General features: G+C 50.8%; 1 protein-coding gene across 6 annotated transcripts in view; it reads left to right on the top strand.

Annotated features, from left to right (window-relative positions):
• The window catches only part of AGAP1 (ArfGAP with GTPase domain, ankyrin repeat and PH domain 1), a 530,765-nt gene that overhangs the window by 454,097 nt on the left and 57,665 nt on the right, over positions 1-19,003 (top strand). For all 6 annotated transcript variants that reach the window (XM_040638726.1, XM_040638724.1, XM_040638725.1 and 3 more), the window contains 2 exons: positions 3,156-3,246; positions 10,356-10,578. In XM_040638726.1, coding sequence (XP_040494660.1) covers positions 3,156-3,246; positions 10,356-10,578 — 314 coding nt within the window. The remainder of the gene's footprint in view (positions 1-3,155; positions 3,247-10,355; positions 10,579-19,003) is intronic.

Genomic DNA, 19,003 nt, shown 5'->3' with positions numbered 1-19,003 from the left:
CCTGAGCGAAAAGCTAAATAATTGAAAAGAATAAAAAACACTTTGTGTCGATATGTATCAAGTAAGAGTATCCTAGCCTAACCATGTTCCTATATCAGAACATCCCATTTTAAATCTTGACTCTCTCAACTAATCCCAAAGAGAAAGCATTGACCTTTTTATGGTGGATGATGGGATCTTTTAGACTCTTGTGGCTCATGCGTTGACACTTAGTTTGTTTTACACAGAATACAGTCAGGGGAGGAGAGGGAGACTTAAAGATGCACTGTTCTCTTCTCACAAATGCACAAAATTCAAACCCGGGTCAAGTTAGAACACTGACTCTTGTTACGGATGTGAAGGAAAAGCAGAGGCACGTAGATGAGCATGCCGGGCGTTTGGGGAGGAGACAGTGTCCATTCTCTAAACTCCGTTGATAAAGCTTACTGTGTGTTTTATTCGGTAATCAGAGGTGATTCTTTGCAATTGTTTAGCCAGAAAAACAAAACAAAGAAGAAACTGTAAGCCGCATTTTCGAGATGGCTGCCGGTGACATTCCTCATTGAAAAGTCATTTTTCCCATTATGGCCTTTTTCTCATTCATTACTTTAGTAGCTTGGATGTTCTCACCCTCTTCTCTGGGCCACCATAGAGTCTCAAAGAGCATTTTGATTTTTCAAACTCTGACTAGAAAAGGAGAGAAAGAGCATTGCCCACCAACCTACAACTTCATTTGTGATGATTTGAAGAAATCTCTGCCAATAATTCAGCTTCGTCATTAAGAAGGGAATCTGTCTTTCAGAAAGATGGAGTGTCTTTATTACCTCTTTAACCAGGGTAAACCAGACCATAGCTGTCATTATCATAATGTAATTTGCTTCTCTTCTTTAAAGATGTTTTTTACCCAAGGTGGGGAGAATCCGTGCCTTTCCTTTCAGAGACCCTTGGCTTTACTGACTCGGGTCCACAGACGGGGATTGGCGACACATACCACACACAAAGCATGGGAATCTAGTTGCAGAACAGGAGTGGGGAGAGCACGTGGCCGAACAGACAAATGCATCGTTCAGATTTTGTACACGATCACGGTATTTCACGTCAGGCTTGAATCCGTGCCACATCCTCCGGAGTCAGGAAGGTCTAGATGTCCTGTCTCTTGTTTCCATTCCATACCCTTGCCGGACTCTTCCCAGCTCTTTGGGAAGACAGACAGCATCACTTTGGGCCTGAGGCAAACACCGGCCTACAGTGCTGTCTCTTTTCGCTAGCCGCGTGTGCCCAGGGGGCCCTCTCCCTGGGAGGACTCAGGAGCACCAGGGAAGACACACTCATACCTGGTCACCTCGGGTGTTTGCCGAATGGGTGTCACAGCGCACAGCATGGAAGTCCCATCCAAGGAATAGCTGGAGGGAAAATACAGGCTCAGTTGAGAATGAGCTCTAAGAAATTTTGGCTGCCTGTGGATAATTCAGGCATGGGTATCACGTGTACGTACATATGCTGTAAAAGTCAGACAGACAGACACAGCCCTCTGTGTGCACATACCCACATACTCCAGATGCCATCGTGAATGGTTAAATACACTTTGAATACTGGGGTATCCAACCAAAGGGAGTAAAATCGTAATAATACATTATGCTAATGAGAGAATAGAAATGAATAAATTATAATTTATATTATTAGGTAGTAAGCAATCAGTTGTTCCACATCAAACAATTTGACATGAGATGATTGAATTTATGAATTCTGACATAAAAATCAAGCTTATTTTAAGTGTCCTCCGATAACTCGTTTGGGTTTAACCATTATTAAATGTATGCATCGTTAGCCTTTAGAAACAGTACGTATCCTGGGGCGCCTGGCTGGTTCAGTCGGCAGAACATGAAAGTTTTTATCTTGGGGTCATGAGTTCGAGCCCCATGTTGAGCATGGAGTTTACTTAAAAAAAAAAGTTAGCTTAAGAACAGGACATACCCTTGTACCTAGCACCTCTGCAGACCAAAAATTTGTCATCAGAAAGTAATGACGAACGCAGGCAAAGTTTTAGCCGTAAGTGAGTTCTTTACAGCACTATCTATAGCGGAGAAAAATTGGAAACCACCTAAATGTCCATCAAAGAAAGCTTCAGAAAGTTCTTGTAAGTGGCATAGTGTGCAGCCAGTCAAAACGATGACGTGGGAGACGCGGGCTGGCATTGAGAAGTGACCGTGTGTCATGGGGCTAAAAGCACAGGTTCCAAAGCAATACAGGCTGGCTTTTTTTTTCTAGGTACACGTATGTGTACAGGTGTGCTTTTAAAAAACAGGCTCGTAGGGGCGCCTGGATGGCACAGTCGTTAAGCATCTGCCTTCTGCTCAGGGCGTGATCCCAGCGTTCTGGGATCGAGCTCCACATCAGGCTCCTCTGCTGGGAGCCTGCTTCTTCCTCTCCCACTCCCTGCTTGTGTTCCCTCTCTCGCTGGCTGTCTGTCTCTGTCAAATAAATAAATAAAATCTAAAAAAAAAAAAAAAACAGGCTCGTAGAATAGATATCATAGTGTTGATAAAACTTAAGCATGGATGATCACATCTTAGCTTATACAGTCTTAGGTTGTTCTTTCCCCCTTCTGTAGTTCTTTAACTTGTAGAGAGAACAGGGTTAAGTTCCAGTTTAAGAACAAACTCCCCTCCCTGCCCTCCACCCTCCTCAGTGACTTTGTTGCTATAGCAACTGAGAGACTCTTAATGTGAAAAGTGCATCTCTAAGACATGAAGTGTGGCGTGGACGTGGTTTCCTGGCGGGGAATCATGAGCTGTGTCTCGTGGCGCTGATTAAGCCCTGACCCGTGGCTCATAAGCAGATTATTTCCCATTCTTCCATCTTCAGAGCAAGCAGACACGACAGGGCACATTAACCACTTCTGTTCTCCGGGTGGCGCTTGGTCTGTATTCCCTCACGAATGATCCAGAACTTACCTCTGTCCTCATTCCTGGTGGAGTCCTGTCACCTGACAGGTCTTAACACAGGCCACGCTCTCCGGCGGTTACGCTCTTTCCCCAAAGACCTCAGAAGAGGAGCGGCTGCTTCAGACGGCCCTCATCCCGTATCTGCTGACAGCTGGGTTTTGCCCCGACATTACTGGGTTGTGTCTCCCGGGTTCTTACCTCTTGCCTTTGTCTGTCTTCCTCTATGCCCAGTCCCGACTGACGAGCCAGAGTGAGGCCATGGCCTTGCAGTCGATACGAAACATCCGCGGCAATTCCCACTGCGTGGACTGTGACACCCAGAGTAAGTGTGGGCCGGGGAAGGGGGCCGGACGCGGGAGGCGGGGTGGTCTGGCGACAGCCCGGGCACAATGGACCCACGTCGGTCATCCAGCGAGTAAGGTTTATCATGTACGTGATGACTTTTCAAGAATTGAAATACTCGTGTTTGGATTTCATCTCAACACAGTACCCCACACAGGAAAGCCTAGGTTTGCCCTCTGCCTCAGGCCCCCGGCCGCAGCGGTCACACCAGCCATGCAGGCGCGAAGGCTTCGGCCGCGTGCCCACGTTCCGTGCCATACCCAGGAATTAACCTTGTGCTTCATCAGTGACCATGTGCTTGTTTGCTTTCTCTTAAAAATACAGCACGGTTGTTAATTCCTGTCCAGAGATTTTTGGGGTTTGTTTTTTTAATTTCAAAATCATATGTTCTGGATTTTGGCATCAAATGGTCTTTCTTTTTTAATGTGAAATTCACTGCACACTAAAGCTTCTGATTGAATAGACTTCATAATGACTGCTTCATGCCTTGGGGGTGACCCAGTTTTCCTTCATGCTTCCTGCTGTCCAGAATGGAATACTCTGTTCCCTCTGAGAAAGTCATGTTGTTGTCATCCTTGAGGGTAAAGACTGACTTTTACTTTACGTCCCAGCCCTTAGCCCAGTGCTGGGCTCATTCAGTAAACTTTTCCCAGTCATATTTTTTGTCTTGTTATTAAAAAACAAAGTTTTGATGCGGAGCGCTTGGGCGTCTCCATTGGTGAAGTGTCTGCCTTCGTTCGGTTCAGGTCCTGATCTCAGGGTCCCGGGATCGAGCCCCACATCGGGCTCCCTGCTCAGTGGAGAGTCTGCTTCTCCCTCTGCTGCTCTCCCTGCCGCTTGTGCCCTCTCTCTCTCTCTCTCAAATCAATAAAAATCTTTTAAAAAGAAACAAAACCCACAAAGTTTTGATGAGAGGAAGATCCAGTTGCGACCAGGTGAAAGTCACTGGACCCAGGCTCAGTGCCACCTGGGAATGTCACAGGCATGTGATGTGGTCCTTGGCCGTCCTGGAGCCCGAGCCCAGTGGGCAAGGCGGGACCCAGAGACCACAGAACCTGCCACCATGGAGAAGGGCTGTTACAGGGCACAAAGCAACTCAGTCAGACTTTGTGCAGACGCTGGCGTTTAGAAGGGCTTTGGAAGCTGGTGGGATCTGAACAGGTGGCTGAAGGAGTCATGGATGTCAGGGGAGCAGCAGGACATGCACCTGCAGCTCAGCCTGGAGGCTGGTTGGAGCCTAGGGAGGTGATGCTAAGTGGTGGGGAGGGAGGTGAGGATGCTAAATGGGGGGAGTGAGGATGCTGGAGTGGGGGGAGGTGAGGATGCTAAATGGGGGGAGGTGAGGATGCTGGAGTGGGGGGAGGTGAGGATGCTGGAGTGGGGGGAGCTGAGGATGCTAAGTGGAGAACATTAGAGCCTTTACCTTCATCTGTAAACAGTGGAACTCCTCCGAGTTTCAAAGCAGGGGTGAGATGGATCCAAGCTGTGCTCGGGGAGATTAGCCTGGCCCTACCATCTCCCGTAGATTGGAGCAGAGCTGTGGAGGGAGGAGGCAGCCACTGTGGGGGCGGTCACGAAAACAGGAGGAGGCGGGCACTAACTCAGGTGGTTCAATTAAAGGGAAGGGGGAGCCTCCTCTCAGCAGCCATTGTGCTGAAGGGCAGGAACGGGAAAGGTCACCAGCCAGTGTCTGTGGTCCCCAGGTGAGAGAAAGGGTCTCCTCTTCAAGTGTCTTGACGAACTTCTCTGAAGTATCTTCTTTGGTTTGAAGTTTTAAATTTTACTTTAAAAATGTGTCATGAAATGAAGTTACAAGAGAGTACTTATTAAGTGTGTGTTCTTATCAAAAAGTTGTTAAAGTAAGAATTTTTAAAGCTTTGAGAGCCTCCATTAGGAGAAGCGCCTACGATTGTTTCCAGCATACAGCTGGGGTCCCTTAAGAGGGACGAGTCCATGGCTCATAGGCTTCGTGGTACGAGGCACATCAGAGGTCAGGAGTCCTTTCTGAGAGCAGAGGGGTCGCTCGAGTGCCGAGGTGTGGGTTTGGGGGTGCGGAGCAGTGGGGAAGGGAGGCCCCTGAGCAGACACGCAGGGACGAAGGGAGTGGGGAGAGGCCGAGTGTGACAATTACAGAGGAAAAAGAGATCATGAGCTCCCATTCCTTAAACACTCTGTCTCCGTCAGGCCTGTGCCAAACCCGCTCGTGCACAGTCTTTTTTAATTCTCGGGACTTTGAATGTTGGTGCTGCGGTCGGCCCCACTTACAGGGGGGGAAATGGGGAGTCGAGGGGCAAGTTATATTGAGTTACATATCCCGGGTCGCAGAAATGGCAAGTGGAGCTCCTTGCCTTCCTGCTGTATTTTTTCGGAGAGCAAGATCAGGGAACAGAGAACAAGGACACCAGAACACATTGGCAAAGGTGTTTTTTTTTTTAATATCAAAATACCCAATTTTGGTGCAAATGCTGGGAAGGGCACCACCCACACACTGATAATGACCTATAAGGCCTTCCCCGGCAGTTTGGCAGTGTACATAAAAAGCCTCGGGCAAGTGGACGCCCTCCACTCCAGCCATGTCCTCCAGGAACCAACCCCATGGCAATGAGCAAAGGAGCACAGAGACGTAGCTTCAGAAGTGTTCATCACAGCCCTCTTCACAGAGCATCCCAAATGTGCAAAACTGGAAGAACCGTTAATGGTGACGTCTTCTCGGTGCAATAATGTGCAACCTTAAAAAGTGATGTTAAAAATTAAAAAATATAGTTATGTAAAAAAATATATTAATTGAGATGGAGAAACTTTATAATGCATTGGAAACGAGAAGGTATTGAGGAAGTGAGTCAAAGAGACCCTAGTGAACCATTTTAGGAACTCAGGCAGAAAAGATCTGTAAGAATGCATTCCAGAATGTTGACCCCACATATCTCTGAAAGTGGTAGGGTCTCTGGTGATGCAGGTCGTCTAATTGTTGTGTAGGGAGCACTTGTGTCTTAAGAACTTGGATATTGAGGGGGCCTGTATTTCATCGTGTGCAAGTACACACAGTGGTCAAACATTAAATGTAAGGAGAGGCTCTGGTTTCTGGGTGTTGAAGAAGAAACACGGTCAAGAAGAGGTTGCTGCTTTCTGTGGGGCCCCGGAGAGCTTGATCTCATCCAGGGACTTGGTCCTGCCTGCATCTTCCTGGAGAGCGCACAGGACACCTCTGCAACCCCCAGCATCACAGCTGGGAGGTCATCCCTCATGCTTCTAGAAGGTTCCGGCAGGAGTGGGTGAGCCTACCAGGCCACAAAAGGCGGGGGTGCTTCCTTGGGCGCCAGTGGGCTTGAGGCTCTCCTGCTCTGCTGCTGAAGCCGAGACGCAGGAAAGTGCACCCCGCCCTCTGCCTGTGGGTCCTGGAAAGCGGGCCCAGGGCCTCCGGTTGGTACGTACCCTAGGCGGGTTTTTGTCCTTCTTACTGATTGAGGGGCTTTCTTTTTTATTTGTTTTCTCGTTTTTTGGTTTTTTTAGAAAGGAGAAATTGAGAATAAGATGACTTTCTTGGTGTGTTCTCTGTGGAGACAGAATCAAGGTAGGGCACAGTGACTGCTCTCGCAGTCATGACGGGCAGCACAGAAGCAGGAACAAAGCACGAGCTCCTGTCCTCCCTAGCGTTGTCGGGGACAAAGGTGGCCATCGGCTCCGGCACCAGCAGTGAAGGAATTAGCTAATGAGTGAAGTGTCCAACACCAATTATTTTTAACAGAACACGCGTATGTAGATTGTTCGGTGAACAGAAGCAAGAGAGAGTCTTGTAAATATGCACAGATAAAAAATAAGTTGACCGTGATTGAAGTGGGTGGTAGTTCCAAAGATTATCTTTCCTTGTTCTTTGTACTTTACGCCTGTCTTAAATGAGCCTATTCCTTTTATCATTATAAAGGGATCTTAAGAGAGGATTGAGGACTTGAAGGTGTGGGCTCCTGAAATGGCTTTCTGTCCCCTCGAGAGCAGGGCTCTTTGCTTCACGGTCCTGTGTCTGGTGGTCACGTGGGAGGAACCTCAGGCTCCGGATGCCAGACACCTCTGTGGGTGATTCCCACGGGCTTGTGAGCACTGTCCTCCCAGTTCAGTTGTGTCCACCTGGGGTGGGGGAGTGGGGCTTGGGCATTTCCATGACACATGGGATTTGGAGCTGTTCTTCCAGAGAATGCACCAGGCTGCTGGGAGCCGCCTGTCCACACCTGGTAGACCCCCGAGCGGGCTCTGAGCTTCCTTAGCTCAGGGCGCCCATCTCTGGAGGGAGGCTGTGGTGCAGAGAGTTTGGAGAACCGCGGCATCCACCCCTTGATGAGCCACAGCCTTTGGACATCTGTGCTTCTGGGAAGTCCTGGCGTAAAGCTAACGAGCATGGCCCAGACCCGTCGGACAGTGAAGCCTTGTTCAGGGTACCCGTTGCCAACTCTCCACCAGGAACAGGTTCAGAAAAGTCCATCCTCCGGAGCTCTTGAGAACCCAAGAGCTTGGAGCCCTGGCATGGTTGTCGCCACTATGCCTGACCTTCATGGACAGACCCGTAGAGACAGTGCAGCCTTTCCACCGCTCCAGGACCTCTTGTCCGTGAGGCCCTCCTGCTAGCCTGGGTAGAGCTGAGCCCTCCTTCCTGGCTGGTCCCCAAAGCCCTGGGTGGAAATCACTGGCGTGAACTCCTCCCACCATGTTGTATTAATGTTGGAAGCACCTTTCCTGTTGTCCCACTGGATGTCCGGGACCCTGTCTTATTTATCTTTGTGGACCCCAGACCTGCAACAGCAGGGGACTCCACTCCCCTCTCCCTTGCCCAGTCTGTAGATATCCCAGCCAAAACCTGTAGCAGGAGCACATTCAATCTCTCAGTTCTGTTGCTTGCATTTTCTTACAGACATAAAAAGAGACACGCACACAGGGACAGGCTCGCTTCTGATCCTGGTGGTTGGGATTGTAGGTCAGATCCAAAGGGCAAACGGCAGCCTCGTACGGGTGTCGAGAAGGGGCGTGACACGGTCAGATTCGCTGAGACCGCAGGCTGATGTGCGGCACGCGGGCTGCAGGGCGTTAGAAGGCGAGGCTGCAGGTGGGAGGCTGCTGCGTCCTCGTGGTGGCGGTGGCATGGACCAGGGCGGGAGCAGTGGGGACAAGAAGGGGGGGACATCAAGACTGAAGTACTTGGTGATGGGCTGGGGGGTGATGGAAGGATCGGCGTTGATTCGCAGAATCCCGGCTTGATTAAGCGGGGGAATCAGTGCCCTTTGCTGGGACGGAGCTGTCCCTTGCCGGAGACAACGTTCAAGGGCAAAATGGCGACGGGAGGTACCTGCAAGATTTCCAAGTGCAGATGAACAGTGGTGATTACAGGTGCGTGTTCGCTCCTGAGGCGGGCAGTGTCTGCCGATAGTTGTTAGTAGTTGGGTCGCCGTGGGATCCATGGGTTGGGTAGAGTTTGCTTGAAAGCGAGTTTGGAATCAACAGATGAGCCTGCAGAAACCCCTGAGGTAAGGGCAGGGAGCAGGTGGAAAAATTGGGAAGGACATCAAGTTGGGGAGCCAGACCAGTGCTAGAAAAATCCAGAGAGGGTATTGACCGAAAAGGCATCGAAAGGCTGTGTTGTAAGAGGTATCCAGAAGTCGAGTTAAAACGATGGCTAAACACGGTCCTGATCTTGCCTGACCTGCCCTGCTCCAGGGGAAAGGTGGGGGTAGGGGCCAGGTTGGGGTTGAGAGGTGCAGCCTCAGAGATGGCCAGTGTGGGAGTTGGACTATGAAGGGGCACCGCAGGGGTGTCCCACAAACTGTTCACCGCCCCACCCTCTTCTCTGATCACCCACAAGGCCCAGGCCGGCCCTCCTCCATGCAGCCTGCCCTCCTCCATGCAGCCTGCCCTCCTCCATGCAGCCTGCCCTCCTGGCCTCTTGCTTCTCACGCTGCCTGCACATTTATTCCCTTGACTCTACCCTTCAGCATTTAGTCTGCATTTCCTTGTTTATTTGTATTATTATTATTTGGGACATATGTTTCCTCTTCCCACCCAGAATATCTCCGAATCACAGCCATCTCTTCTCCTGTACCCCCATGGTATCCATCTCCCACGGTCTGTATTAGATATGAAGAAAGTGGCTGGCTGATTTCTGGTGAATTAGCACAAGGCCATTCCTGGCTTTTTGTTGATTCTTCAAGTGTACCTGGAGTAAATACTGATTATCCCCTTGCGTCTGTTGGTGGTTAAAGCCATTGACTGTCCAGGTGAGCCCCGTCTTTGCAAATCAGCTGTGGATTCGGGCACGAAGCCAACCTTGGGTCTGAGTCGTCCGTGTTCTGGTGCTGCCGACCACTTCCACACAGGGAACAATCCAGCTCAAAGGTTCCAGTCGTGTTCTCTAAACTCATTTGTTGTCCTTGGTACGTGATCACCACCTAACTCATTCTGCAGGGCGGGGTTGATCCAGCCGGGTCATAACCTGACCGGCAGACCCTGCCCACCATCTTGCCGCAGTGATAGATGGCGGCAGTTGCTCCACTGGTTGCCCTCACGTAAGATCACTGAAAACTGTTTTCATCGTGGCGTGCCTGCTTTTGGCTTTGAAATTTGCAGGCATGTCCATCATATGACTGATGAAAACTCGGATGTGCCTGGAGTTGCAGAGATGGCTGGTTACGAGGGACAGTGTAGGTTTGGAAATACTCTCGAGCGCCGCCTCGCTCTCCCTCTGTCAGCAGCCATCCTCCGTGGATGCCAGGTCACATACGGTTCTTGTCCACGTGCATCTGCGCGCCTGAGGACGCTGCTGTTCCGGTGGAACGTGCCTTTCTGTGTCCAGCGCGGTCCTGCACCTGTTTATCATGTGGGAAACTCCTAAGCGTTGGCTGAAGTCAGATGTTTAGAAGGTGTCCCCGGCGTGTCAGACCTTCCAAGATGCCTAAAACAGCATGGAGGACTGGCCGGGGAGCGTGTTCAGGCCCAGTGATTCTAGGGAAGGACCGCTGGATGTGAAGTCCAATAAGCGGCCTTTTTGTTCCTGAGATCCTGAGGGCCGTGGGAGTGAGTGATGATGGTCTGATGTTCCTCTTCCCACAGATCCGAACTGGGCCAGTTTGAACTTGGGAGCCCTCATGTGCATCGAGTGCTCAGGGATCCACCGGAACCTTGGCACCCACCTTTCTCGAGTCCGGTCTCTGGACCTCGACGACTGGCCCATCGAGCTTATCAAGGTGATGTCATCCATCGGGAACGAGCTGGCCAACAGCGTCTGGGAAGAGAGCAGCCAGGGGCGGACGAAGCCCTCACTGGACTCCACAAGGTAGGGATGTGGGCAGGTGTGTGGCTCCGTGGTTAGACCTCGGGAAGTGACCCTGACGACAGCCTCCCCCCGAGCTGCCTCACAACCTGTAGGAATGCCGAGGAGCCCGGCACGGGGACGTCTGTTTGTAAAATTGGTTTTCAGCAGGCGTGGATAATTCAGACTCCTTAATTTTTGATGTTTGTTTTTACACCTTGGGGATTCCTCTCCCCCTCTTAGAAATGTATTAAGCTTCCAACCTTATGAATAGATCACTTTAATTAATACATTTCTAATAGGAGTAAGCTGTGCTGTGAACACTAATTATGAATTTTTGATTCTTTAATTTTGTGATTCTTCTGTCGTTGAAAAGCATCTACTCAGTTGGGTTCCCTCCCCACCCCCACAGACCCACAATAAGCCAGTTTACAGTAACACAATATATTTTATTTTCTAAAATATACTTCCAACACATTTAATCAGCCGAGTACCGCGTAACGTATGGTGACTCCTCATTAATGTTAATTGTTACGCAGTGTAAAAAACGCATTTATTTTGAGCCCATTTATTTTCTCATTTTTCATTTACAGCTATTGTAAACCGTTTTTGAGTACACATACATATTTAATGTACCTAAGAGGTGATAAAATGGCATGTCTTCCGAGAAAGCCTGCTTCACAGACGCGGGGCGGGCCTTTGGGTCCTTGCGGCTGCCCCTAGGAGGAGGTGCCCAGGGTCGCGTCCCCGCCTCCAGAGGAGGGGCCGGGGGCTCCCTTTGCACTGTGGCTTCTCGGGTGCGTGGAGAGGTGCAGGGAGACAAGGGGTCTCTCGTCATTAGCACTTTCTCCAGTTCCTCTGGCTTGTTTGGCTGGCGGCGAGGCAGCGTGAGGGTCCGCACGGCGGTCCGCGGGCCAGCCCCCGTGACGCGGAGGAAGTCGCGTTCTGCCGCTAAGCCACGGTCCTGTGCGAAGAGTTGGTGGGTTCTGTTTCATGATCGCTGAAAAATGAATTTGTGGTGCCACCTTCGGTTCACTTTAGAGAATGAAGCTGGCGTGTTCCTAACCTGCTCGTGTAACAGCGTCCTGGGGGGAGGGGGCAAGGGTCGCAGGAGGCGCCCCGAGCCTGTCTGCCTGGCATCGCCTCCGCTTGCTGGGTGAGCTCGACCACGCAGTACCCGTGTGGGCAGCTTTCCACAAACCGAAGGAACAATACACTCCTTCAAATTCTTTATCTCGACCTGTTTAACACGAACGCAGAATGAGCAGACCATCAGCGAGGAGCATTCTTAAAAGACCAGTTTGCGTTTTCATACCTGTTTTTCCGTGGGTGTGGTTTCCTCGGAGGACATGTAGGCCTAACCGTGAGATATGATTGGAAATTGGATGGAGTCTCATGTAGGAGTGCAGAGAACATTGAAATAAGTTAGGGGAAATTAATCCTGCAGTTCACTGTTCGTGTGTAAAAGGAGCGTGTGTATTATTTTTATATCCGGAGTTGGAAAAAGTTTGTTTTTCCATCTTGTCATAATTGGCCACCATTTAGAGTGTGTAGGTAACAAAGATAGGGGTTGATATTTTTAACTGGTAAATATTTTATATGAATTTCATCTTCATTCCTGGGTGAGGGCTGCGGGCCTACAGGTCCTCGATCGTCCTGACTTGGGCATGTAAGCTGTGGAGTGCGTACCTTTCTCTCCTCTCCGGCACTACGCGCGTCCCATCTTTATATTTTAGAGACGTGTTGGAGTCTTCCTTTCTCACAAATGGGGTGATCGCAGCGAAGTCCCAGCTCTTCGTGGCTCACATTCGCTGTCCTAAGGGGCCGTGCCGAGTTGCGGCCCCCCCGCAAAGCTGTGGCGACGGTGAGCTATGTCACCGGCTCCAGAGAACGTGAACGCCTTTGAGAATTGCATGTTTCTTTGTGCCTTTAGTCATCTCTCTGGGAGTTTCGTTTTTAATTAATATTCAGCAAATATTCATCGAGCACTTTCTCATAGAAAAGAAATGATACGTGGTGATTATCGCCCCCCAGCGGTTGGTGAATGTTCTCGGGGCCACCGCTGAGGGTGCCAGGACTCTGAAGAATTCACGGCATGGCGGGGTTCTTACAACCAGTGTGATCCAGGGAAGGAGCACTGGACGAACAGCATCTGAGCTAGACTTTAAAATGTGGGGCGATGTCCAGGCCTGGAGGGGGGGGCGTGGCCTAGGCTACGCCCAGCCTGTGGAGGAGTGCAAAAACTGGGGAGTCACCAGCCACGGGGCTGGGCCTTCAGGTAAATGAGGAGGGGTAGGGGCTGGTAAGGCCAAAGGAGAGCAAAGGCCCGGCCAAGCCTTGGAGCCAGGAGGGTATTACGGGGTGGGCAGGGGTGCGGGTTTCTGCGTTCACTTCTGATCCGCCTGTTCCCAAGAGGACTAGAGGCAGCCAGCAGCATTGCTGGAAAGGATGGAGACGAGGCAGGGAGGTCAGTTGGAAGGCTGTGGTCCTGGTGGATCTTCTGAAGGATGTAAATGCACTGTCAAAACCATGAAGAAACAACTCTGCATAACAGTACAACAATAGTCAGACACCCACCGTCTCCGCTGCCTCATGCGGTCTCCTCAAGCAGAAATGAAAAACCCAAAGTTTGGGCTAGAATTTCCACGTGGCATTCAGTCTGCGACGTGAGAATGGCTAGGCAGCCTGGATCCTGCCTCTCGAAGACAAGGAAAGACGCCCCCTCCCGCCCACCCCCTCTGGTCTCTCGGCAGAACCTGTGATTGTTAGTACAAACAGCTGGAGGGGTCTCTTAATGTGGCCCTAAGGTAATACTAAAAAGAAATATTTTAATAAATTTTTATTCCTATCCAAGGAAGGGCCAAGTGCAATATATCCCGGCTAATTCTTTGGAAAAGGGCCCAGCTGTTTTCCCGAGAAGCTCGGTCCATTCCATCTTGTTCAGAAGATTCATTCTGACAGTGGAATATAATTAGAAATGTGCCGTTCCTCCCCCAAACACACACGCGCGCACACACTCATTTAGGACCGTGGGGAAGTGGAACACAGCAGATCTTTTTCCAAAGAAACAGCCAGTCCCCTGAAACCACCGCGTGTCGGTGCCGCCCAGGCCCAGGGGTGAGTTAGGAGAACAGGCGCGGTTGACCAGCTGGCTGGCCTTCTGCTTGCTGTCCCTGCACCCCTGATTAGGGCGGCTTCGGACGGCTCGTAATTGGTTCCAGTGACTCTCAGCTGCCCCGAGACCCGCCGTTCCACCTCGAGCAGCGTTGCGATCAGTCGAAGCTGGCGGTGGTGAAGCGGTATTGAGTATTGACTTCCCATTCCTAAGCCGGGATCATTAGTCAAGAAAAGCATCTTTTAATTACTCCCAGGAAGAAAAAAAAATCTTTTTGGATGGATTCTGCAACAACTGCCATTTTTTTCCAGTGCATTCGATATTAAATTTATTGTCGCAGGAGGGGAGAGGATGCCCTTCATCCCCCTCAGTCATGGAGGTTTAATTCAGAGAAAGGAGCCCGGTGGAGGGTATCGATGCTACAACAATTAACTACATCTGGGGTGGAATCAGAATTCCCCTCTCTAATTGCTATTGATACCATTTAAGCACACACTTAAAATATTGATTTTAAATGGGGATGCTGAAGCAGGAGGGCTGTGGGGACAGCAGACGGGATGTGCTAGATCTTCAGGGCTAAAGCAGGGGCAGTGGGCTGTGAGGGGTGCGGGCATGACGCGGAGCATGTGAGTGTGCAGGTCGCCCCGTGCAGTGTGTCGTGTGCGGATGGATGCGGGGCCCTGGCTCCAGTGCTAGGACGCACGCTGTGACCATAGGGCGAAGTCACGGAGCTCTTCGGTGCCCCTTTCACATCAAGGACTAGCAGGCTTGGAGGCAGAGCTAGCAAAACCGCGAAGAGCGTGTTTCTGGAGCGAATGAACGAAGGAGCGAGCCGATGGGGGGAAGCGGGAATGGGGCCGCGTGGAAGCCACGTGCCAGTGCTCTTGCTGCCTCAGGGCCTGGGGATCACTCGCGTGTTCGTGGATGAAATCGGGGCTCTCACATTTGCAGCACACAGCGAAGCCGTCTGGGCAGACTTCGGACCTCTTCCCTTCCTCGGCCCCGCGGGGGTGTTTGGGGGGGCTACTTTCTGTGTCTCTGTGTCACTGTGATGCATTGTTCTCCAGTCCTGTCGCCGTTTCACTTTGGAAGCTTTTCGGATTGCCTGCGGTGACCGTAATTTCCTACCAGGACCGAGCAGAGGCCTCCAGTCTGTGTTCCTCTTGGCAGAAGCTGGACTCCACTCGGCTGCCTGGTTCGTTTTCCCATCTCCCACCTTTGGGTCTCCACGTCAAGGCATCGGGCCTGCGAGGGTCTGCAGGGACCCCTCGCGGCTGGCATTTCGGGGCAGGTAGCCTATTTACACGGTGCTCTGGGAGCCAGCCGATTTGGTCTCGGAAATCAAAAGAGCCTGGATGTGTGTTTTCCCTTCTGTCGAAGAGCCCTTGGGAGAAGCTCTAAGCCCAACCGAAATCCCCTTCCTTCTGATCCCACTGGGAAGGGAGCCGAGTTGCTGATTTAGGATACACTCTTCTGCCTCTTTGAGCGCTCTTTTTCTTCTGTCATTGTCACCTGCACATCCAAACTCCCCTCTTGTCTTTAACCTATAAAAAGATGCCACCTTCGGGAGGAAGATTTGGGGCCGGACGTCAGAAATCTGCGTGGGAGAGACTGGGCGCGCACTTCCAGATGGAGCGAGTCTGCCCAGTGACACGAGTCCCGGTCCTTTTTGATTTGGGATCGCCACTTTCATCTTATTTATGCACATGGAGATATTGATAAAGGGGAAATGTATCCAAACTGAAAATAATTGGATCCCTACCGTTAACTCTGAGATATTAAAAGCAGTACCACTTGGCCACGTCTTTGTCTCGTTAGGTTTGATCATAAGATCACAATATAGTAATCTCAGGCTCAAATTTCTGGCATAAAGATGCACTGTTCCAAATGTGGCCTCAGGGAACACGAGTACCCACACAGCCCCAGGATTATCTCATCTTATTATTTTTCAACAGTTCTTGGCCCGCTGAGGTCAGTGTTTTGTCTCTTTTGAGTGTTCCTCTATGCTTGACACCTTTTCCTATTTTCTTTCTTTAAAAAAAAAGAAATGGGCAGGGGGAGGAATGGGGGAGAAGGACTTTACAGTGATGACCAGACCCCATCTGCAGTTGGGCGGCATCTGCTCCCCACATGTCACTTCCCTCATTAACAAGCAATTGAATTAATTAAATGCTACTCAGAACACGCGTAACAAGCTACCGGCAGTGTCCAAATTAGCACTGATAATCAAGGATGATTTCCTTTATTATCCTGCTAAGTGGTGTGCAGACTCTGATCTCCCTGTCTGCCCTCATCTATTTACATACCCCCAGCTTCTGCCTTTGGAAGCGGAGGTTATCTTACCTAGTTAATTTGCCACGATCACCAAGCATGGCGGATTGATGCCCTGCCCCCGCCACCACCGCCGCCACCGCGCGGCCCCCTCCCCGCCTGCCCTCCCCCAACCCCAGCCTTTGTATCTCAAGCTCACTGATAAATTAAAGGCCACCCCTGTGGTCTCTCAAGTGAGTAATAGAGGCAGAAATTTCATTTTGCAACTGGCTGATTTAATGATCCAAAGGGTAATTAATGGCCTGATTATCTTAATGTTAAATATGTCCGGCAGCAATTACTGTGACCTCCCGCTTGTCAAGGTCCGGGCTGTGCTCTTCTTTCAATTAAGTTCTCTGGGGCTTAATGGTATGAATAAACTCCTCTGATTCTATCATCCCGGACGGACGCAGAGGGTTCAGGGAGCTGGGGGCTCGTTTGGAGTTTTAATCAGCCTGTCTCCTACTCCGGCGATCAGAGTTAACAATTATAACAAGGACAGCTTAACTTTCTTCTTCCCCGTGTGGAGCCCCCCCCCCCCCGCTTCACCCACACTTTTTTGTTGTTTTATTTTATTTATTTTCTCTCATTTATTTCAGCGCTCTGAGGGAGAATTCTGTGTGGAGGAAGCTGCTGGTCTCTTCCAATATAAATTATCATGTGAGCGCTATGGTTTTTCTGTTTGACAGGCTTAATTAATTGGCAGGAGCCCCCGAAAATGACAGTGCCACTAATTGCAACTCAGAGTGAATTTCTGTCATCGTGGTGTGCCTGTCAGCGGGCATGCCCCGGCCCTGGCCCCCAGCCGGCAGAGCGGCCCGCCCTCCCCGTCCAGGCGGGGACAGGCTCCTGAGTGCGCTGGGACGGGGGCAGACCTGGAGGAGCTGTGGGTTTACAGGCGTGCCGTCTGCGCGCAGGAATGGCGTTTACTGCCAGTGAAGTGTATATGGCCACGGCTCTGCAAGCCCAACAGCTGCTTGGGGACCTCAGATTTTACTCAAGATATTTTAGCAACTTCTCATCGCAGGCCAGCTTGGAACCAGACTGTGAGAACCATAACTCACTGAGCGCCCCTCCATGACTGGCCGGTCCTCATTAGCACATGGCTAAACATGCTCGAGTTTACCGGAGCTCTTCCCGGATCAGAAATATTCCACTATAAATATTAAGCCAATTAGGAAAATGTACAAATGAGAAGTGCATTAACACGGCCTCAAAAATAATGCCTGTAGATTACAGTTGACAACAGATACGGCGGTTCAGGCAGTAAACCGTGGTCAGGGAGCTTGGCGGGAATTTATGCTCAGCTGTAGTGGTCTCCGATTAAGCTCTCGTTAACAGACTCGCTCCAATTGTAAGAAAGGCGAATTTAAGAAGATTCTCTCCTTACTTGGTTAAGTAAAATAGGATCTGCTTTTTACAAGAGAACTGTACGTTCCGTTTGCCTTTGAACTGGGTGGACAATGTAGGACTCTTGGTGTACTGCGGCCGCCTGCTTCACACGAACCCCGGGATGTAGGACTCGGTGTACTGCGGCCACCTGCTGCACACGAACCCCGGGATGTAGGACTCTTGGTGTACTGCGGCCGCCTGCTGCACACGAACCCCGGGATGTAGGACTGCACACGAACCCCGGCCCCGGGATGTAGGACTCTTGGTGTACTGCGGCCGCCTGCTGCACACGAACCCCGGGATGTAGGACTTGGTGTACTGCGGCCGCCTGCTGCACACGAACCCCGGGATGTAGGACTCTTGGTGTACTGCGGCCGCCTGCTGCACACGAACCCCGGGATGTAGGACTCTTGGTGTACTGCGGCCGCCTGCTGCACACGAACCCCGGGATGTAGGACTCTTGGTGTACTGCGGCCGCCTGCTGCACACGAACCCCGGGATGTAGGGCTCTTGGTGTACTGCGGCCACCTGCTGCACACGAACCCCGGGATGTAGGACTCTTGGTGTACTGCGGCCGCCTGCTGCACACGAACCCCGGGATTTATTTGATCCTGCAGGAAACCAGATGTGTCCTGGGAGCCAGTGTGGCTATCAGGGAGCTGTCTCGAGTTGAAAATCCCTCTCGTTTACTCTCTGAAATGGAGCAATGGAGACAATTAAGGAGTTTTTTATTTTTAAGAATTTTTATCACACCGGTAGATGAAAATGCAGGCCAGTGGCCAGAGCCGACAGCCTCCAGGTGTCCTGGGCACGCCTGGGCCTCTGTCCGTTTATGAGTGTATATAGGGGAATGTCATGCTAAGATTGACCTCTTGGGGCTTGAATTACCTCTCACGGAAGACATTCTAAACAATGGGCCTATGAATTCTTTCTAGAACAACTGCCTCTGTTTTGATTCCTGTGACGGTAGAACATTTTCCAAAGGGTCTTTTCTTTCAGTGTTGTTTTGATTCTTTTGCACCAGAAACTTTCTCTCTTCTGGGGAAAGTTTCTGCTCCATGCCGTGTGCTTTTCCTTAGCACGGAGCCATCCTGTGATGCAGGACGACCCCCATTTCTCCAAGCGAGAGGAATGTGGAGTTCAGGTCCTAGGCGTCATTTGTCCAGGGTCACACAGGACTGTGGGCCAGATCACATGAATTCAGGATCGGACCCCTGGAACCTACTCTTGGTCCTTCTGCTGCTCCTGTCCTTGCTCTGCTCAGCCTCACGTGGCCAAATCCAGCAGTCACTTGTGGCATCTAGAGATACCAGTGTCCCTTTCCTCTCCTACCCGAGGCCCCAGCTCACACTCTTGTTCGCACCGTGTCTGTGTGTGTATGTGTTACTAGTGTAAAGGGATAATAGATGATCACGCAGCCACCATCTCGCCACTCATGAAATCCAGTGGCCTCGCTCATAGTAACTTAGGTATAATAAAGCATCATTCGTTTTAGTTTGCTTTCATGAGGCAGACCTGATCTTTTAAGCCATGCAGTCATGATCCTAAAGTCTTAATTCTCTGCAGTTGGTGCTAATCCTGAGGGCTCTAAGTACCTGGATCAGCCACCGCAGATGTGTGATTCGAGCCCCA

Source organism: Ursus maritimus, unplaced genomic scaffold (assembly GCF_017311325.1).
Source record: "Ursus maritimus isolate PB19 unplaced genomic scaffold, ASM1731132v1 scaffold_1, whole genome shotgun sequence".
Classification (NCBI taxonomy): Eukaryota; Metazoa; Chordata; class Mammalia; order Carnivora; family Ursidae; genus Ursus; species Ursus maritimus.
The sequence above is the reverse complement of the archived record's forward strand: the minus strand, read 5'-3'. Positions and strand labels throughout refer to the sequence as shown.